We start from the raw sequence: 23,711 nt of genomic DNA, 5'->3' as shown, positions 1-23,711 counted from the left end.
AGGAAGAAAGGGAGGGAGAGTTTTGTTCTAGAGAGAAAGATGAAATACTTTAATGAGTGAAACAGGTCAGTGACGCTGTAACGAGGGGGTCAAAAAATAATATTCAAGTTAAAATCATCGCCTAATATCCACCATCACACCAATAACCTACAACAACTTCTTAAGATCTTGGGGATTTCCTCCTCCTCTCATAATCATATTCTCCAGGAGAGTGGAGACGGCTGGTAAATAGAGAACCTCCTGTTTTATACACCTCGGCTGTGATTTCATTAGGCCCGGAGGCTTTGTTATTTATGGCAGTAGCTACCTCATCATGGAATAGAGGATAGCTGAGGTGGGTCAGTTCTGGGTGCTGAGGGACCTGCTGGGTAGTGAGGACACCCACATCGGTGTGTCGGTTGAGCAGCGAATGGTAACACACACATACACACCTGCAGCACCAACATATCACAAACGTATGCAGGGCTGCCGCTCATCCGACTGTCTGTATTCTATCGCGTTTTTTTAAGGTAATTAATAGTTCTTTGTAGATAACTTTCAAATGACGAGGTATGACTTAAATATTTTGAGCACTATGAACACGTCCAATAAAAGGCAAAGAGAAAACACAATGCAGGGGCAGTATTGTCTTCAGGCATTTTTGTATAGTAAAATGTAATTACTATTGACTTCAGAATATTTCCAAATATCAAGTGCACATGCCCTATATATGGACCCCCCTTTTGGTATTCCTGGATCCGCCCCTGCAATGTTTGAATTAGTGTTGTTTAATGAGCACACACACACACACACACATATATATATATATATATATATATATATATATATATATATATATATATATATATATATATATATATATATATATATATATATATATATATATATATATATATATATATATATTATGTAAAAATCAGTACTTCATTTATTAATTACATCAATCAGTTGTTGTACAATACATCCGCGATATTGACATTCATACGACCCCCCTTTACACTTAGCATATTCTTCCATAGTGATAAGGGCATTTAGTTTTGCAATGCCAAAACGTCCAACGCAAATCTTCCAATTTCATCACATTTAAGGTTCCTATCATTATCTTTCAATTTCATTAATTTCTTTTAGAAATTTAAAATATCCAAACTTATTGTTTCGTCATCTATTGTCTCCCAGAATAGCCTTTGCCACTGATCCTTTAACTCCTAAATGATTCCATTAAATATCCTTGATACCAATTCAACCAAGTCTGACAACGATGTTCTTGGAATCATTGGATATAGAGCTTTTTGGGGATTAAGGCTATTTTTCATTAAGGGATCAGTGATATTAAGCCTCTCTTTAATTTATGTGCACATTACCTTCAAAAAGTTTTTGCGTCTCATATTGACATCTAATATTATGGTTCGATTTTGTGCAAAATCCGGTCTATTTTTATATAGTTGGGTAATTTCTTTCTTTATTATTATACGGTATTTAGAGAACCATTTAAGTGAGGGGTTTATGAAGTTATCAAAATTTAGATTAAGGTTCCATGAATTTGGTAAATGGAAGCGTTTATTAATCTAACCAGAACAAACAGAAACTATGCTGTATGAGGCAACGATGATAAATGTTTTAGTAACTTTAGTCATCAGAAGAAAAACTAATTAATCTGCACCTTCTCTACAGTGAGAGAGAAAAAAAAGACAGATTTTCCAAAGATGGCAAATCAGGATCTCGGGTTGGAACACTTCCCCCAAAAAACCCGAAACAGTGTTGAAAAACTAAATGAAATGAGGTTCACCGAGCGAGCCATGACGGGATTTCAATTTTAGTTAAAGGAGAAATATGGTAACTGGGGTAAGGTGGAAATGGAGTAAGATGGTAATGGAGTAAGGTGGTGGCTAATGGAGTATGGTGGTAACTGGAGTATGAGGCCAAATGGAGTAAAGTGGTTAAGTGGAGCCAGGGTAAGGTGGTCACTCAGTTTAGCTCTTTGGTTTCATCTGTGTAAATTTCCCCAAGACCAGTTACTGCTTTAAACACAATGATGTTATTAGACAGACAAACGGATAAAGCCACAAACTGAACAGATAGAAGACTTAAGGTAAAATGATGATACCAAGTGAGACAGCAGACAGTGGGGCACTGTGGACAATAATTGACCTTTCACATGATACTGTACACGTTGCTCTGCAACAATGGCGGCTCCATTGGCTATTACTTTACATCTTTATGAATTAACGATATGCAGTAATTGTACTAATATATGAACTAAAAATCTGTGGTTTCATCTACAATCCTATAACTAATCAAAACGTTAAGAAAATAAAACCAGCACGTTTACACATTAGTCATGAAAATGGACAAAAACCGATGTTCCAGATAAACAGTGAGACTACACTATTGTGAATTGCTCCAATACACCCTGGTCCTCTTCAGACACCACCTATTTTTCACCCAACTGACTGAATGTTTGGATAAATGATGGATCTATCAGCATCAACTTATATGGTCAGAGTATTCTTGAGGTTCTTGATGTTCTCACGTGTGGGCTGACGGGCCAGTGCTTGGAGGATGACTGACAGGGCTGTCAGGGACACTGCCCTTTGCACTCTCAAACTGCTCAATGAGAAGTCGCTCAAGGGCCTCCAGCAAAGTCTTCAGTACATACAACCTTCGATTATAAAGTTTTCTTTCCAGGACCTTTGTGATGAACCCACTAGCACACAGATTTGCTTGAATGATGATCTGTTCCAGCCACTGCCTTCCATGTACTTGAATATTACACCAAAGTAGGCACACATAGTGCAAGATATACCTAGTCGGTTGAACACCTTCTGAATCTTATCTCCATATTGCCATGTCCTCTTGTAGGCTATCATTGTAGCAGCTAAATCAAAGGTAATGATTGTCCAACTTTGGTGCAAAACTTTCGCTATGGATTGTGCTTGTACGAGGCATTCATGAATCGTGCTGTTCACAGTGATTGGCGCGTTTATTGGTGGCAAATACTTCATAGTTGTAAGAACCTCCACGCCTCTGACTCCAGTTCAGGACATCCAAACTTTCCATCCAGGCACTATTTGTAAGGGGACACTTGACATTCGACGACACAGTATCCACAGCGTATCAGACTGAGCTGCCACAATCACGTCGTCACTTATATCCAAGGGTATATTTATTTTTGGTGGTTCAGGCTTCTTCTTTACATAACATGGATGTAGGCCTTTCTGTTCACGTGGAGCTGATCTTGCTTTGGTCTTCGGGATACTGACTGTCTCCCAAATTGGCTCCTCCATGCCTTCTATGGCAAGCTTCTCCTGCAATATCAACCCATGTGTACTGTGTGTAGTGTCTCGTACAGATGGTGTCTCTTCAGTGAGGTCGAAATTGTCAAAACAGAAATGGACCAAATTGTTGAGTGTTACTTTGTATGGGGGGAGAGGGCCAGTATGGTCTTTCACACTTAGATCACTTAGATATACAGCAGTTACTATTTCCAGCACTTTTGTATAGGAGACACTGTGCCCAAACCGGTTGAGAAGGGTGATAACTTCTGCTTGCCCTGTCAGATGCCACAGAGATACACCAAGCATACTATGCTTGGAGGTCATCCATTGTCCATTAGTGATTGCATACATTATGTCATGTGACAGTGAGGTTGCCACTCTCTGCTTTTGGTCTGATAACTGTTTCTCTCCAGACAGAAGGGACTGTATAAAGCGCAACAAATGTTGGGGCGGAGTTTGGTCACGTAAGGTGTGACCAGGAGGTGGTGGCCATGGCAGCTCAAATGACTTTGCATGGTCTTGCACTTCTCTCCTCAAAATGAGTGCTGCTTCTTCAAGGATCCTTGAGTCTGAGGCAGCAGCTTCGAATGCAGCCTCTACCCAGTCTACTGCCTTACCTTGTGCAATGTTGGACGAATACTCCAATTCACTGCTGTGGTTTGGTTGCCAGAATTCAACAGAGCAACCAAAATGGTTGATTAACTTTGCTTGAGTTTACATGTTTTGTAATCTGGATTGTAAAACTGTGAATGGTGACTTTGCAGGTACTGAAGATATATATCTCGTAACATTGTGATTCGTTCGACATTACATGCTTGGATGATCTGCTTCTCGACATGTTCACATATATGCTGGAACGCAGCTTCATGGGCAATTAATGCTTCTTTGGCATGAGCCTCCACACTAATGATACTGGTAGATACTATTATCGATTGGAGCCAATAGGCAAAGTGAATAAAAAAAATATCGCATATATGCAGTTATTATGCGATACACGTAAGGGAACAGCCGCCCACGAGATGAAAATATAGTTAGTATTTATGATCTCATCGGTCTTACTGAAACCAATTGATATTATCAATGACTTTGAGGTATTGTAGTGTACTATATCACTCAAAGGGAGATAAATTCTTTTAGCTTATAATGTCCACATTTTGAATACAATAACCAGAATCAGAGAGTTTCCAGATTCTGAAAATTATAACCTGTGTTAGTACTCATTTGGCACCTACTGTAATAGATGGTGATGAGGTGGGCGTGGTTGGTACTCACTTGGAAGGTAATTGATGTTGAGGGTGTTAAGAACGTGAGAGGGGTTGCTGGGCGCCAGGGTAAAGACGAAGGGGGGGCCGTGGCCCAGCGCCCACATGTCGTCGTCAGTTGCGGTAAGAAGACCCAAGAGGGAGGCAGGAGCGCCCTCAGTCACGTGGAGGAGGGTCGGGGGCAGGAGCCGCGGAGGACAGTCGTTGACATCGTCAAGAGTGATGGTGAGTGTGGCGGTGGAGGAGAGAGAGGGGTGGCCTTCATCCACAGCCACCACCCGTGCAACACCCACCCCCCCACCACCACCTTCACGGTCTAAGGCGCGCCACAGCCTCACACCCCCAACACCATCCACGGTCAGAGCTCCCCAACCTCCCAGGACACGATAGTCTACACGCTGTTGCTCCATCTGTGTGTGTGTGTGGGGGGTATAATTTTTTTAGCATTATTGATATTGCGCACACGCGCATGTGTGTGTGTGTGTGTGTGTGTGAAGGGATATTGCCCGCAAACTTTCATAATGGATTTCCTGAGGCTTGTTTTTGTTATGATAAAATTGATCGAAAGTTGGTCACGAAAAACGTAAAAAGACATTTTTACCATATCTCAAATATCAAGCGTCACAAAAAGATAGAGTTTGGACCTAAGATTTCAGAGAGCACATACACGTAGACAAAATTTACCTTTAATCTACAACCCATGACTTTTGTGGTTAAACAAAAACAAACAAAATCTTATCCATCTAGATAAAAAATACCTGGGCTAGAGTAACATTAGTGAAACACTTACGTAACACCTGCCTTCCTTACTCACGCGGACAAGAGCACAAAAACGTTCAGTTAAATATCTGAGGACGTAAAATAAAATTTCAGGTCTTAAAAAAAAAAACTCATCCAGTACCCCTGCGTAAGTGTGAGAACAAATTGGTCCATCTTCTTTTAAGTATAAATATTCATAAGAACATAAGAACATAAGAACATAAGAATGGAGGAAACTGCAGCGGGCCTATTAGCCCATACTGGGCAGTCCTGCTTTACACCCAACCCCTATTGCTCATATGAGCATCCAACCTATGTTTGAAGCAATTCAGCGTATTCGAGTTAATGGTTGAAAGTTACTAGTGTGCCCTGAAGAATGCAGTGATGGCTAGGGAAACACTGAGTAACACTGAGTCCGTTTATTGTGGATGAGAGAAATACAAGTGGTGACCAGCGTGTGCCATGCACGGCTCACACAGTCAGACTGAGGCGCCTTGCCATATGGCAGCCTCGGGGCAATGTTGCCACATAACACGTGCAGTGTTGCCACGTGATTATATATATAAATGCTACTCGGCACAGTAGCTTATGTACAGGGTTGCTACTTGGCACAGTAGCTTATGTACAGGGTTGCTACTCGGCACAGTAGCTTATATACATAACCTACATCTCCCTCCCCCCTCACGCTCATAGTCTTTGTCTTGAGCGGACTTCTTAGTCCTAAGTCGCTCCGAGCGTCGAGGTGCACTGTGGGGCGGATCCTCGTGAGGTGTAGGTGACTCGTCCTCGGTCAGGGGGCCAGCAGCAGGGGGTGGGACTGGCCGGAGGAAGCGGCGGTTCCTCCACCAGACACGGCCGCTCGGCATCCTGACCTTGTAGTCCCGCGACCGGCCGACGCCCATCACTATGCCCACCTTGTCCCAACGTGTCGTCGTCGGGTCCTGGACGCGGACAAGGGCACCAATCTCCACTGGCTGAAGAGGGCGGGCACGGTCGTCATACCGAGCCTTGGCGTCCTGGGCACGTGAAGCGGCGCGGCGGTAGCAGCTCTCGGCTTTGGTCTGCCAGTCCTTCGCAAAGGCCTTGGCGTGTGTAGGAACGCAAGAGCGGAGAGGGTGACCATACAGGATCTGGGCAGGGGAGCGTCCTGTGTGGGTGGGAGTGGACGCGGGTTCTGGGCAGCTCCGTGTGGCAGCGCCAGGCGCGTCGCTCGTCGACTCACGCACCCTGCTGGCGGTGTAACGAGCAGCTGGGATCTGCTCGGGAAAGTCTCTGGGCACCACGCCTAACTCCTTGCAGTGCTCCCACGACAACAAGGGTGTAGCGAGAGTAGGCTGCACGTCGATCCATCCGTGACACGACCTGTCGCCGTAGGTGATCTCTGCTTGAAAGGAGCCCACAGCGTCCGGCATCTGGGAACCGTCCGCATTGTAGTACTGCAGCTGCGGCGGTGGTCCCAGGCCGCGTTTGGTGAGGCCCAGTTTCTGGAGGTGCTTCAACCCAATCACCGTAGTATCGGCGCCGGTGTCCGGTATCACCTCGATGTGACCCGACACATCACCGTGTGTGACGGCGACGCGGATAGTAGGGGAAGGGGTAGCCCTGGGGCGTGTGGTCGATTCCACCCTCCTGATGTGACTCCGCTGCTGCTTGGGGCTGCGTGGGCCATCTGGAGGGGGCTGTGTGCGAACCACCCCGAGGGAAGTGCGCTGCTTTCCTCCTCGTCTCGGGCTTTTGGGCTTGGGTTGGCGGCAGCACTTGTCGTAGTGTCCATAGCGACCGCAGGCCTGACACTTGTGGCCTCGTGCAGGGCACCTGTCTGTGTTAGACCAGTGGCCCTTACGGTCACATCCACGACACAGTGCGTCGGCGGCCGGGCAAGTCTTGGGGCTGTGCTGCTTTCCACAGCTGCCACAGGAAGCACTAGGCGGAGGCGTGGAAGAACGTGTGGCAGCCTTCGCGTTGTTGGCCGCCTTCTTATCCTTCTTGTATTGTGAGATAGCTCTCACAGCAGGTGGGGCCCGTAAGGCAGAGGTGGCGGACTTGGTGGCCTCGTATGACCGACATTCAGTCACTACCACCTGGAGTGTGGAGGAAGCGTCCAGGGGGATGAGTCGCTGCATCAACTCTTCGTGCCTGACACCTGTCAAGATCCCGTGCTTGATCCAGGCTTCCTCACATTCCCGGCTGTGCGCCTTGCAGACGTCGATCTCCTCTGACAAACTCTTCAAACGTACAAAAAAGTCGTCAAAGGATTCGTTCTCCGCCTGCTTGCAGCTGGTAAAGGCACGGCGACGCAAAGCCTCGTTGTTCCGACCCTTAACATGCTCCTGTAGAAGGTCGAGCACATCCGTCACTGAAGAGGTAGAGTCGGGAGGCACGTGCAACGTGTGCTCCAAAACTCTCTGGGTCTCCAGCGACAAACACATCCGCAGTTGGATGAGCTGTTTGTTTGGAGGCATGCTGTCAAGGTCCACCATCGTGGAGTAATCTGTCCAACGCCGCCTCCACTCACGAAAAAGCTGAAACGTGACGTCTGGTGAGAGGGCGGGTGGGGGTTGAACAGATGCCTTGGGAGCTGTTGGGGTAGCAAGAGTACCTGGAGGACGCTGGTGTGGTGGAGGAGGGAGTGTACTGGCGCCTTGAAGCGCGCTACCTGCAAGTGAGGGAGGGTGGGTTAGCGCCAGGGTCGCCAATAGCGCCTCAAAACGCAACTTTTCCTCCTCTCTTCGTGTCTCCTCCCTCTGAAGTTCCATCTCTCTGCGTCTCTCGTCCCGGTCGTCCATCCACTTCAGAATTGTGGCGATGTCCGTCACTGGAGGTGGAGGATGAGAGTCTGCGCCCGGTGGAGGGGAAGGTGGTGGGGAGTCGTGTCTCCCATCTTGACGTCCCTTCTTACCTCCCATCTTTGTGTGTGCGTGGACTGCACTGTTTAATATATAAAGTGGCGCCTCAACAGCTCGAACCACATATATAAGACATAAACAGCGCAAAAATCACGCTTATGGTCCAGGTCCACTGTTCTGTCCGTGAGTGAGTGAGTGAGTGCGTGCGTGCGTGCGTGTGTGTGTCTGAGAGAGCGGAGGGAGCGTGGACAGCTGCGTGGTCCGGCAAGACCGTCAGTGTCCCCCGGATGTCGCACGAGAAGGGTGTGCGCCTGCGTGCTCCGTGGGTACCACAAAAAAACAGGCCAATGCTCAACTTAGCTCTAGACACACACTAATACACTGACACTAACACTGCCACCGTCACTAAAACGCACTGTGACGGCGCAACACTGCACATCGCGGCGAAACACAGCGCAACACAACACAACACACTGAGTCGACGCGCATCACCGGCAGACGTAACTGTCGGCATTGTTCACACACTTTGTAAGTCCACAGATCCTAGACACTGCGCCATGAAAGTTACTAGTGTGCCCTGAAGAATGCAGTGATGGCTAGGGAAACACTGAGTAACACTGAGTCCGTTTATTGTGGATGAGAGAAATACAAGTGGTGACCAGCGTGTGCCATGCACGGCTCACACAGTCAGACTGAGGCGCCTTGCCATATGGCAGCCTCGGGGCAATGTTGCCACATAACACGTGCAGTGTTGCCACGTGATAATATATATAAATGCTACTCGGCACAGTAGCTTATGTACAGGGTTGCTACTTGGCACAGTAGCTTATATACATAACCTACAATGATGATATTTGGTAACTTGTTCTATTCATCCACAACTCTGTTTCCAAACCAGTGTTTACCTATTTCACGCCTAAATCTAAATTTGTCTAATTTAAAACCATTGTTACGAGTTCGCTCCTGGTTGGATAGTTTGAGTACCTTGTAATGTCCCCTTTGTTTAGCCCCTGCCTTCCATTATACACACCTCTATCAGGTCGCCCCTCGCTCTACGTCTCTCAAGGGAGTGCAAATTAAGATGCTTTTAACCTGTCTCTATATTCAAGGTTCCTAATGCCCGGATTAGTCTTGATTCTCCTCTGAATTCTTTCCAAGGATTCTATATCCATTCTGTAATACGGTGACCAGAACTGAACTGCGTAATCCAGGTGTGGTCTCACAAGAGCAAGATACAGTTTTAGGATGGCCTCGCTAGTCTTGTAACTAACACTCCTTTGTATGAACCCAAGTACTTTATTAGCCTTGTTACGAGCAAAAACACATTGTTTACTTGGCTTAAGGTTCCTACTTATCATTACTCCTAAATCTCTCTCGCAGTCGTATTTCTCTATGGCATCGTTGTTCATCTGGTATCTGGTTTCCCTGTTTACATCTCCTATACTGAGTACTTTACATTTGTCGACGTTGAATTTCATCTGCCATTTTTCAGACCATTCGAAAAATTTGTTTAGATCTTCCTGTAGTTTTGCTGAGTCCTCGTCAGATTTAATAACACGTCCTATTTTAGTGTCATCAGCAAATTTACTTATGTTGCTGTCTATGCCGATATCTATGTCGTTTATGTATATAATAAATAATAATGGTCCAAGTACTGAGCCTTGGGGAACTCCACTTGTGACGTTGCTCCAATGGGACTTAGTGCCGTTAATGCTCACTCGCTGTTTCCTGTCCTGTAACCACGCCCTAATCCATTTAAGGATGTTACCTTTGATGCCATGAGCTTCTACCTTTCTAATTAGTCTTTCGTGGGGGACTCTGTCGAAGGCTTTGCTAAAGTCGAGATATACCACATCATAATTGTGCCCCTCGTCCACCGATTCGAAAACTGATGAAAAGAATGTTAATAGATTAGTTAGACAAGAACGTCCGCTTGTGAAGCCATGCTGGGAATCATTGATCAATCTGTGCTTCTCCAGGTGATTTCGAATAGAGTTTGAAATGATTGCTTCCAGTAATTTGCCTACTAGTGATGTTAGACTGATTGGGCGGTATTTAGAGGATAGTGATCTATCCCCTTCTTGAAAATCGGTATTACATTCGCTATCCTCCAGGATTCTGGTACTACACCTGTTTTTAAGGACATGTTAAACAACTTTGCTAAGGGCATACTAAGCTCTTCCTTACATTCCTTTAATACTCTGGCAAATATCTCATCGGGACCAGGTGACTTATTAGGCTTTAGTTTGTTTATTTGCTTACTAACATCGTTACTAGTCACTACTATCTCACTTAATTTGTTTTCTTCACTATCTCTGAATTGAGTCGGTGCCTCGGGTATCATGTTTAAATTTTCGGTGGTGAAAACTGTTGAAAAATATTTATTCAAATTATTGCTCATTTCTCGGTCGTTATCAGTGAGCTTGTCGTGAAGCTCCGACCGAGTTTATGCGTTTGCTTATAAGGTTCATTTCTTTTTGATCTATGTTTTCTTTATAACAACTTGTTTGTACGCAAAGATATATTATCACTATAATTCAAAAACAAAACTAGGGAACGGCTAAAGACAAGGCAAGCGTCCCTCTATCCTGGGTCACTATTGTGACTGCCACCAGCCGACCACCACACCATCGCCTTTTTGTCGCTTTTTCCGCCAAGAGATGTGGCTTTGTGGCCGGTGGGATAGGAGGGAAGGAGGAAGTGGAAGATCGGGAAGAGGAAGTGTGGAGGGAAATAGGAAGAAAAGTACAGGGAGAGAGGGGGGGGGGGGGGAATCTGAAGCGGCGTCAGCGGTTTGTGGTGTTGGCAGAATGAGACCCTGGAATGGTAGGTGGCCTTTGAAGGAAGGCAGGTGTTGATGCTCCCAAATTATTTAATATACAACTGAAGCGGCGTCAGCGGTTTGTGGTGTTGGCAGAATGAGACCCTGGAATGGTAGGTGGCCTTTGAAGGAAGGCAGGTGTTGATGCTCCCAAATTATTTAATATACAACGTTAGAAGACAAAACTTACAAAATTGACAACGAAAGATCTTCACAGCTCCAAAGTTGTGAATTTTTAAAGAAGGTATTTTACAAGAATGACACAAGCTACAAGCAGAGAATTGTTCACTCAAGCACTCGAGAAACTGAATAGGTTACAGCACAAGCCAATAAAACCAAATCTTCCTAATACTTGAAAACTCGGCGACTGAAAATCTGTTCTGGCACTGTACATACTTTAAAATTACCACACAACACTCGTCTTACCACCAACACTAGTCTTACCACACAACACTCACCTCACAATACAACGCTCACCTCACAACACAACGCTCACCTCACCACACAACGCTCACCACACCACACAACGCTCACCTCACCACACAACGCTTACCTCACCACACAACGCTCACCTCACCACACAACACTCACCTCACAACAACACCACACCACTCACCTCACCACACACACAACGCACACCTTCACACCTACACGCTCACCACACACACACCTCACGCTCACCTCACCACACAACGCTCACCTCACCACACAACGCTCACCTCACACGCTCACACACAACCACCACACAACGCCACCACACACACACTCACACACACAACGCTCACCTCACCACACACACCTCACACACACACACACAACACTCACCTCACCACCAACGCTCACCTCACCACACAACACTCACCACCACACAACACTCACACCACACAACACTCCCAACCTCACCACCACACTCCTCACCACACAACGCTCACCTCACACAACGCTCACCTCACCACACAACACTCACCTCACCAACACCACACAACGCTCATCACCACACACAACACTCACCTCACCACACACACGCCAGCTCACCTCACACACACACCTCACACACCACACACACACTCACCTCACCACACAACACTTCCTCACACACACAATGCTCACACAATGCTCACCACACACACAACGCTCACCTCACCACACAACACTCACCTCCACCACAACACTCACCACACAACGCTCACCTCACCACACAACACCCACCCACCACTCACTCACCACAACACTCACCACCACACAACCTCACCTCACCACACAACACTCACTGCACCACACAACGCTCACCTCACCACACACGCTCACCTCACCACACAACGCTCACCGCACCACACAACGCTCACCACACCACAACAACTCACCACACAACACTCACCCACTCACCTCACCACACAACACTCACCTCACCACCACACAACGCTCACCCCACACCACACACGCTCACCTCACCACACAATGCTCACCTTACAAGACAATGCTCACCTTACAAGACAATGCTCACCTCACCACACAACACTCACCTTACCGCACAACGCTCGTCTTACAAATAAGGCTCACCTTACCACACAACTCACACACAACGCTCACACCACACAACACTCACCTCCACACAACGCTCACCTCACCACACAACGCTCATCCACCACCACACTCACCTCACACACCTCACCTCACCACAATGCTCACCTTACAAGACAATGCTCACCTTCACCACACAACACTCACCTCACCACAGAGCGCTCACCTCACCACACAACGCTCACCTCACCACACAACGCTCACCTTACCACACAACACTCACCTCACCACAGAGCGCTCACCTCACCACACAACGCTCACCTCACCACACATCGCTCACCTCACCACACATCGCTCACCTCACCACACAATGCTCACCTTACAAGACAATGCTCACCTCACCATCTAAAACTAGCCTTCATTTCATGATATTTTTCATGATTGCCAATTTTTTTTATTAAACTATCATGCAGAGTACCCTCAAGAACATAGATCAGATCATACTATGAGACCATTAAAGTTAACATCATTCAATAGTCACCATTAAACAAAACTACCATGCATTTCAATGCCACTTAATCTAGTTAAGCCTAGAATATTTACCTTTAAGCTTGAAACCACTGTATAGAAAACTGTGTAACTCCTTCACGACTGGATGCTACATTTGATATTTTATTTGGCTAACGCCAGACGATTATATTCAGCAGAGAGTTCCTTTACACAAGGGGTTAAAGAACCTCGAGCACTGATGAGAAGTTCACTAATTTGGAGATGGCTTTTAAGTAAATGAGGGTAAGGCTCACTGTCAATAATTGTGAGCAGTCTGGGTTAATCAAATACTCACTCTATCCCTTAAAGCTGCGGTGGTAGTTATGTATCAGTGCGAGGCGAGGGTAAGCGCTCGGTCTGACAGGGCAGCTAGTCTTGTATAACATGTGTAGTAGCTCAACTGAATCTTGTGGATCTTATGATACGTGTGAGTTTGTGTAACGAAATTTTTACGCGGTAATTCTATGATCAAGAATGTTGACCATAATATGTATTTGACTTTGCCATGTTCCCAGGATATTCATAATCTAAGTCCAAGAAAAAAAGTCTTACCAATAAGTCCTCTGTTGAAAACTGTTTCTGCTTCAACTACACTGCGGCCATCACACACACTCAAACAAACTATAAATATATATATATATATATATATATATATATATATATATATATATATATATATATATATATATATATATATATATATATATATATATATATATATATATATATATATAACAAAGAAGTATGTCTGTGTCCGCACGAGAATCTCGGAAACTACTTTACCGATCTGTAGTGATGATGGATGGTGTTATATGTAGACAATGATACCTTGTGTGCCCTCGGCTATGGTTTAAGTTTTGATGGTTCTAACAAGGGAGTCGACAGTGTTGACATAGCCAGAGCATTTTGCAATTTGGAGAAATTCAGTAATTTGACAAGTGAAGAAGTGAACATGTGTAAAGGTGTGTATGCATCTATGTCCAAGCCTTGCATTCCAAACTGCCCAGAAAGATTACCAAAGCAATCCAAGCCCTTAAGAAAAATAAGGATCTACATGTCACTAAAGCAGATAAAGCCAACACAGTAGTGATTTTAAACAAAGATGACTATATCTCTAAAATGAATGACCTTTTATGTGATACTACAACATATTCTAAACTCATAAATAATCCTCTCAACATTGTCAACACTCAGTTCAACAAAAAACTGAAGTCCCTATTGAGAGGCAAAGCTACTCTCATTAAACATCTTACTTCAACGTCCCCTCCACTGCCAGTACATGTACGGTGTAATCAAGACCCACAAGCCCAATAACCCAGCAAGACCGATCATTAGCTCAGTTGGGTCAATCCCTTATAAACTGTCTAAATGGTTAGTTTCTTTACTAAATCCCCTAGTTGGCAACATTTCTAACTCCAATATCAAGAATAATATGGATCTGGTTGATAAACTCAATAACTTACACATTAATTATGATTTTAAACTGGTCAGTTTTGATGTAACATCACTCTTTACAAAGGTCCCAGTTGATGATTTACTAGAGTTCCTCATAGATTCCCTGGATGATATTTCACTGCCCGTCTCGAAAGACGACTTCATCGAACTCATCAAACTATGTATTAAGGATTGCAAATTCGAATTCAATGGAGAATATTGTGCTCAAAAATTTGGTATGGCAATGGGTAATCCACTCTCACCTGTATTAAGCAACCTATATATGGAATTCTTTGAAAAGAAACTATTAAGTAATATTTTACCACCTTCAGCAGTCTGGTTTAGATATGTTGATGATGTATTATGTCTCTGGCCATGTAATGAGGACCTAAAAGCTTTCCTGCCACAACTTAACAACTTAGCCCCCCCGATCAAATTCACTGTGGAATTAGAGCAAGACTGTAAATTGCCATTCCTAAACTGTCTGATACACAGAATAGGTAACACTTTTAAGTTCAGTATTTATAGAAAACCAACTAATGTGTGTTCATACATTCATTATTATTCTGCACACCATAATAAAGTCAAACAGTCAGTATTTTCAACAATGTTTTTACGTGCCTTGAGAATTTGCTGTCCGAAATTCATTGATGAGGAATACAAATATATATATAATATTGGCTCAAACCTTAAATACCCTAGATCTTCCATAGACAAATGCCTAAACATTACTAAGAAATTTTTTTATAGAACTGATCCCAAGCCCACCCATGACCATAAGAATATCTTAATTTTACCATTTCACAAAAATTTCTCACACATTCCTTCACAACTAAAAACCTGGAACGTCAATGTGGCATTTAAAAACTCATGCACTGTTAAACAAATGTTAATCAAGAACTCCCCCAACAACACAATTGGTTGCATTTATAAAGTTCCTTGCAAGGAATGTAATATGTTTTACTTAGGCCAGACAGGTAAAGATCTTGCAACTAGAATTAAACAACACAAATACAGTGTTAGGACAGGCCAGGAATCCAATGCTCTGTTTGTTCATTTAAGGGATAACAAGCATTGCATTGACGGGGATAATGCCTCCTCAATATTACCATGTAATTCAATTGATAGTAGGAACATCATAGAATCCAGTCTTATTAAACATACCGAAACATTCAACATGAATTTGAGTAACGGCATGTACAAGCTGGACAAATTTGTAATTAAGAAGATTTGTAATCAGGTGAGAAGGTCGGGTCACCTGACCATCTGATCTGACCACCAACCATTGTGTGCTATTTAAAGATTAGTAGGGTCATTACCTAATACCTGACCATTGTGGACCTGGTCTCACCCTCCTCTGTATATATACACCTTGGTTTGTATTTCTCTTTAGTCTCAACCCGTCAGGATTCGAACCCACGGCCCAGGAGCCCTTGACTGTGACTGGGGAACGCTACCGCTGGACCACCAGGATACAAAAGCAGTCGTAGACTTTGTTATATTTCACACAAAGCTTGTTCAACGAGCTTATGGAGCCGTGAACCTCTGATGGGGACTACCCGTATCACGTAGGTGGTCAGAGTAACGTTTTACCAAGAGAAGGGGGCGACGTGACTAGTCAGGTCAGGTAAAAAATAAGTGACCCACTAAATAACTATCCTACATCTAGATCCAAGGTTTTCAAAGCATTTTTTACCTTGGGCCACTGACAAATAAATTTGTGTAACATATCAGTTTTGAACTGACCATCACTAAGGTTTATTGATTTTAATTCCTTAATCAAACTTTTTTTTATACTTAAAGTATAATTTGGCTATTATATGATGGCAAACGACGTCTTAAATGAATGAGAACACATTCTACCATACAAGAATTAATTTCCATTAAGGTGTAACAAAAACAAAAAATATCCCTTTTCGTAAAAACTTCTTTTGTACTGTAAGCTTATCGACGATTATCCTTATTTAGCGAAGAGAATGGTGTGGGGGTGGAGGGTGGTGTGGAGATGTGTGGGATGTTATGTGTGAGATGGAGAGAGGGTATTTTGGTTCTTACTTCCAAGTTGACTATTTTTATTTAAATGGTCACTTAAATTTGTAATGCAAATTGTTATGTCTGAATCCGTGTATGAACTGTATAATAGCCAATATATCATAGATTATAATAGACTGAAGACTTTATATATAACATGTAGGATTTTTCACTTACCATGTCAAGATCAATGGCGGGGAGGGCAGCCAGGAGGGTGCCGGGGGCGGTGTCCTCCCTCACGGTGACGTGGGCGTGAGAGCGAGTGAATTGTGGTGGGTTGTCGTTGACATCACGCAGCTTCACCTCCACCCAGGCTGTGTCAGTGTGACGTGCGTCGCTCCACCCACCACGACCCTGGAGTTAAGGTGGGTACGCTAGATCATAATACGTAGTTGGTCTAGTTTAAATGAACCATCAAAGTTTGTGATGCCACTCTGTATATTCCGGTTTTGTTTTTGCTTGGGAGAAATCTTGATGTTGAAAAATTAGATCCTAAATAATGTAATAAACAACTCTTATCAATAGGCACATCAGAATAGGGAAGCTACACAGTATATTTGATCAAACTACAAAAAAAAATCTATGGAACAGAAATACTAGGTGAGGTTCTTAATTAGATATCAGAGTTTATTTTCTTTACACGAGTAAGCCTTATTGAAATACTGGACGCCGAATTCTGCCAAGGTGACGGGAAGTTTTTTATATACAGGGTAATTGAATTGTTGAAGGTATGACTGCTGTTGAATTAAGTTGTGTTCTGACCTCACTAGAGGAAAGGTCACGGCTGCTTAGCTCTGCTCCCGGGGATAATTATCAGATATGGCTAGTGCGACTGGTGAACGGGGTTACGCCCTTCTGTGGGCCGAGTTAGAGAGTACCAAAGAAAAAAACCTGAAATTAGAGGAAGAAAACTTGAAATTAAAGGAAGAGCTGGCAAGGATGAAGGAAGAAACGAGACAAGGAAAGCCGATAACTCTGGGGAATGGAAGGTTGTGAGGAGAGGGACGACCAAACTGGTGGTGAAGAAACACACCAAGGATACGACGACAACGTCAACAACAGTTAAGTGTACCAACTCGTTCAGTCCCTTGATAAACGAATTGGATGTTAGTACAGCCAGGGACAGGGATGACAAGGAAGGTATAAAAACTTTAATTGTTGGTGACTCACAGGTAAGGTACATGGACAGGGGCTTTTGTGGTAAAAATAAAAATAGGATAAGGGTGTGTTTGCCAGGGGCTGGGGTGGGGGATATAGTTGACAGGATGGACAATATTTTGTCTGGTAATGGGAACAAACCCATTATCTGCCTCAGTGCAGGAGGCAATGATATTGGCCGGTGTAGGAGTGAAGAGGAGCTTGATAAGTTCAAGACAGCTATAGATCATATTAGGACTAAGGGAGGGATCCCTATCATATGTGGTGTCCTGCCTACAAGTAGAAGGAGAGTTAGCAATGAATGGTTGTCAAGGGCAGTTGGTGTCAACAGCTGTCTTGACAGATATTGCAAGTCAATATCAGCCCCATTCATTGACAACTGGGACAACTTCTACGGGAGAAGGGACCTTTATGCTAGGGATAGGGTGCTAGGGTGTCATACGGAGGCGAATTTTTGTTTTTGAGTTTGAAAAATCGGCCCATGGTATTAATGATGTAGTTCTATGTGCAGAATCATGTGATATCTTCAGATTTGAAAAGTTTTCATTTTTTGCTAGGTAAATTTTAACTTGAAATCTTATGAAAATTCAGTATTCCCACCCTTTTACCAACACCACTAAATGGCTTATTTAAAGTAAAGTAAATGTATCAGGTTAATTTATTAGGATGAAAATGATCCAGAATAGTGAAACGAATGATCTTGACACATTTATTAAATTTAATATTCCTTTAGAAAACAAAATCATCAAATACAAAACCGGTTTTACTACTACGACCCGGTGTTGCTGCACACCATAGAGAACATGTCTTTCTTGCTTCTGTTTCTACTCATCACCCTCCTGCTGACCACCTGAGCTCGGATGTAGCCTCTCTCCTCCTCCTGGCTGTAGACGTGACTGCTGGCCTCGGCCACTTGCTGTACACAACGCCTATACTCTGGGTGTGAGGCCAGCAGGACATGCATGGGGTTGTCCAGGAAAGCTCTGACTTGAACATTGGTGAGGCTGCAGGTAAGAGGGGGCTCACTGCCAGCCTGGATGTTATCCAGATCTATGAGATCAGTGAGGATCTTGGCACCTAGATTGACTTCAGGAGTCTTCCTGACCCTGAAGGAATCGTCACCAACTGATTCGTCATGCCCAGATCCTCTCATAAGTCTCATATCCAAGATCTTTTTGACTGCCACTCATCTCTCCTCCTCATCCTTACTGCAGAGCATTGTCTGCAGAACTGCCTCGGGATGAGCATACCAGGAAGATCTCCTCACAGTCTGCTCCACAATCTGAACAACCTTCCTTGGCTGACTCCTCAGGAGCTCAAGCTGGAAGAGAACATGCCTCGACCTTCGGAGAACGATGACTTGACCTTGGTGTTGAACCAATTTGGCAAGTAGACACTCACGATGAATTGGACAATAAGTCTCAGGTTGTAGTTGGTTCCCCTTTCAGTTTATGATGAGCGACCCAAATTCTGCAGAACCTGAGAGCCGTTGTGAGCCACCTAGAATGTGAGACTAGACCTATCTGCAGGTAAGCAAGTCTATCAGGCATGACCCCAGTTTTGATGGCACTGTAAATCATGTAACCATAGTACTGGTCAGTACTCAGGTCGTCAATGACAGTATGTGCAAGCTCAACGAGTGGAGGGCCAACTGTGATTTTTTCAAAGCTCGGATTTATTTCTAACTCAGTGGCAGAGTCCAGTATCTTGCCAAGAGGACCAGACCATCTGTTGTTTGAAAGAGTCTTGCCATCCAGCTCCTGGATCAGATGTCTGAGTGGCAACTCGTTGGTGTGGAGGTCACATACAATCCAGACCAGCTTCCTCCCAATCTTCCGCTCTATCCACTGTATGACCCCCCCTTGCCACCCTGTGTTCGTGTTGGTGCTGTCCCCTCCAATGGCCTGCAGGGTCTGGTCTACGTTCCTCTCTCTGAGCCAGTTCACAATGTTATCTGCCACTATCTCAGCTGGTTTCCTGATGTCATCTTTCTTTGGAGTGAAATGCCACAAATACTTCCCTCGTGGTTCACTGCAGCAGGATTAGTGTTCCTCCTTCACCATGGCGGGGAACAACTTGTCAGAATCTCCAACTTTCATGAACACTTTAGTGTCATCCCTTCTCCCATCAAAGAACAAACAATTGATTCCATTTTCTCTTATCCCCTTATCAAGCTCCTCTTCTAGGTTACTGACAAGTTTCTCTGAGCTCTCCTTACTTTGTTATGATCTATCACAGGTGAACATCATCAGGTGTTATCAAACCACCGTCAATCCAGGCAGCTGTTGCTATCTCTGCAGTTTCTCTGAGACCAGTGTGGTGTCGCATGCTGGCCAGAGCTATGCTCGGGATATCTTTCCTATTTCGAATCTTATGCCTGGAAGGTTTGGGATCATTATTTTCTGGGTTAGGGACAAAGTCACCATTCTCCTGGTCAGCACTCGGATCAGCCATGGGAAGTCATTAAACTCTGAATCAGCTTGACTCCAATCATCGGCCTTTTTTACCTCACCCTGGGCCTTCTCAAGTCTCTTTTCCTCGGCAACTCTTCTCCTCTTCTGTCTCTCTGTGGCAGCCTCCTGTCTCTTGGACTCCGGAATATCTTGGCTAGAAATCATGAGAGCCCCTATACTGCCAGTCTTCTCTCTCTGTGCTTTGACAAATGCCAGTTCGATCACAGGAATCTTCAGTTCACGCTTGCAAATACAGGAGATGTGGGCCTCGGATTTACAGTCACGATCGCATCCAAACTCAGGACAGAGAACAATTGGGCACTTGCAAGTAATTATATCAAATAACTGGTCCAGTTGCTTGGCAAAGCTGTCCTTAACTGCAAGTTTTCCTCTCCCAAGAGAGATATCTCTTGCCTTTTCCCAACTGGCTAGCAGACTCTCACTAATTTTCTTCTGACTTGTTATGACTGGAGGCTTGAACTGAGCGTTAGCCAAAGTGTACTGTGCCAAGACACTGTGGTCATATCACTGGCAATGTCTTTGTTTGTGTAAGTTCTTTGGTTCTTTTCACTGATTTGCCTGATTAAAACACCGTATCTCAAAGCATCTCTCAATATAGGCAACTCCGACTTCAGGAGCTCTCTCCCAGACCCAAGATAGTGACTGAGATGGCTGGATTTTTGGTTCCTCGTCCTGACACAAGCAGCCATCGCAAATATTATCAACTTATAAATGCACCAGAATCTGAAACAGAAAAATATATTGTTAGTTGGGTTGTTAAAGAATGAAGTCAGAAAGCCATGTTCACTATTTAATTGTAATGCACTAATGCAGCTGTACGTTAGATTTTCGATAAATTTCACGCTAAAACTTACCTAGCAAAAGGTTGCAAAATATTGAAACTGAAATTATTTTCTGTTTATATACACTAAAATCTACCAAAAAAGTGATGGGCCATTAGTTTTAGCTGATCTTCCCTCCTATGACACACCCTAATAGGGTACACCTGTCTCGGGATGGGGTGGCAACCCTGGCTGGGTCTCTAGAGGGGGCAGTTCAAAAGATATCAAAGTCTTTAAACTGCTAGGGGAACATATGGGCACGGGAGTGGAGGAGACTGCAGTGGGAGCCGGTAAGCAGAGTGAAAGATTACAGGGAAAGTGTTAGGAATGATGACAAAGCTAAATTAGACAGGGAGTTTAAAACTAAACTCAGAACACGACTAACTTAAATGTCTACTACGCGAACAGTAGAAGTATGAGAAACAAATGGATGATATTAGGGCCTTGGTATGTACCGAAAAAATCGATATAATAGCATTCACTGAAACATGGATCAACCTAGACTCACTTGAGTTACCTGTCGAATACCAAATTGCTCCATACCGATAGGCCGTCCAGGAAAGGAGGCGGAGTAGCAATCTATGTCAGGGATAATCTGAAGTGCGAAATAAATAACGAAATAAAAACTGAGCGGAATACAGAAACAATTTGGATAGAATTAATCGACGGTAGGGAAAATTAATCATTGGAGTAATATATAGACCTCCCAATCTTGATAGAGTTAGTGAGCGACTTATCTAGGATGAAATGCGCAGGGCTTCCATACACAACAAAGTCTGTATAGTAGGCGATTTTAACCTTGGCCAAATAGATTGGACTGACCTTAAGGGTAACTCGGTATCAGAGGATTTCCTCGAAACGATACAGGACTGTTTCCTAAGTCAACATATAACCGAACCCACCCGGGGTAATGATATACTCGATTTAGTTCTGTCGAACAGAGAAAACCTCATTAGCAATGTCGAGGTAGGGAACGAACTTGCAAACAGCGATCACAAAGAAATTAGATTCCAGTTAGATTTTCAGGTCAGACGTAAAGGGAATTCCATTAAAGTCCCAGATTTCAGAAGGGCAAACTTTGATAGTTTAAAGAGGCAGCTGAGAGAGAGGGTGTTGCGCTTGGGTGTGAACCTGACAGATGACACCGACCTGATAACGAGATCTGAGATAGCCGAGTTCCACAACAATTTAAATAATGAGTTACTTAATGCACAAAGGCAGAACATACCATACAAAAAACTCAGATCAGACAACAATGACCCTAAATGGATAAATAATTATTTAAAGAACATTATTGGCCAAAGGAAGGCTATAGGTAGAAGGATAAATCGTGGCGAAATTTACCACCGGGAGTATTATAAGGTATTGGCCGGTAAGGTTAAGAACGAGATAAGAAAAGCGATGAGAAATTATGAACTGAAGATAGCAGGGGAGGCGAAGACAAACCCCAAAGGATTCTACCAAATGTATTGAACTAAAACACGAGATAAGCTTGGACCAATACGTTCAGATACCGGCGAGCTAACTGATAACGGCGGAGAAATGAGCAATAATCTGAATAAATATTTTTCAACAGTTTTCACCACCGAAAATTTAAACATGATACCCGAGGCACCGACTCTATTCAGAGATAGTGAAGAAAACAAATTAAGCGAGATAGTAGTGACTAGTAACGATGTTAATAAGCAAATAGACAAACTGAAGCCTAATAAGTTACCTGGTCCCGATGAGATATTTGCCAGAGTATTAAATGAATGTAAGGAAGAGCTTAGTATGCCCTTAGCAAAGTTGCTTAACATGTAATTAAAAACAGGTGTAGTACCAGAATCCTGGAGGATAGCGAATGTAATACTGATTTTCAAGAAGGGGGATAGATCACTATCCTCTAACTACCGCCCAATCAATAGTAGACAAATTACTAGAATCAATCATTTCAAACTCTATTCAAAACCACCTGGAGAAGAACAAGTTGATCAATGAGTCCCAACATGGCTTCACAAGCGGGCGTTCATGTCTAACTAATCTTTTAACATTCTTTTCATCAGTTTTCGAATCGGTGGACGAGGGGCACAATTATGATGTGGTATATCTCGACTTTAGCAAAGCCTTCGACAGTCTCCCACGAAAGACTAATTAGAAAGGTAGAAGCACATGGCATCAAAGGTAATATCCTTAAATGGATTAGGGCGTGGCTACTGGACAGGAAACAGCGAGTGTGCATAAACGGCACTAAATCTCACTGGAGCAATGTCTCTAGTGGAGTTCCCAAGGCTCGGTACTTGGACCATTATTATTTATTATATACATAAACGACATAGATATCGGCATAGAAAGCAACATAAGTAAATTTGCTGATGACACTAAAATAGGACGTGTAATTAAATCTGACGAGCCTACAGGAAGAACTAAACAAATTTTTCGAATGATCGGAAAAATGGCAGAGGAAATTCAATGTGGACAAATGTAAAGTACTCAGTATAGGAGATGTAAACAGGGAAACCAGTTACCAGATGAACAACGATGCCATTGTGGAATCCGACTGCGAGAGAGATTTAGGAGTAATGATAAGTAGGAACCTTAAGCCAAGTAAACAATGTGTTTTTGCTAGTACCAAGGTTAATAAAGTATTTGGGTTCATACAAAGGAGTGTTAGTTACAAAACTGGCGAAGTCATCTTAAAATTATATCTAGCACTTGTGAGACCTCACCTGGATTACGCAGTTCAGTTCTGGTCACCGTATTACAAAATGGATATAGAAT

The 23,711-nt window shown here is 43.8% G+C and overlaps 1 protein-coding gene across 1 annotated transcript in view; it reads right to left on the bottom strand.

Annotated features, from left to right (window-relative positions):
* The window catches only part of LOC121870789 (putative neural-cadherin 2), a gene marked incomplete at its 5' end in the record, with an annotated part of 122,825 nt that overhangs the window by 79,451 nt on the left and 19,663 nt on the right, over nt 1-23,711 (bottom strand). The window contains 2 exon segments of the mRNA XM_042372742.1: nt 4,548-4,947; nt 16,676-16,852. Coding sequence (XP_042228676.1) covers nt 4,548-4,947; nt 16,676-16,852 — 577 coding nt within the window.

The sequence above is a fragment of the Homarus americanus genome, unplaced genomic scaffold, assembly GCF_018991925.1.
Source record: "Homarus americanus isolate GMGI-L3 unplaced genomic scaffold, GMGI_Hamer_2.0 scaffold56249, whole genome shotgun sequence".
Taxonomy (NCBI): Eukaryota; Metazoa; Arthropoda; class Malacostraca; order Decapoda; family Nephropidae; genus Homarus; species Homarus americanus.
Note: the sequence above shows the minus strand (reverse complement) of the source record. Positions and strands in the feature narration are given on the sequence as shown.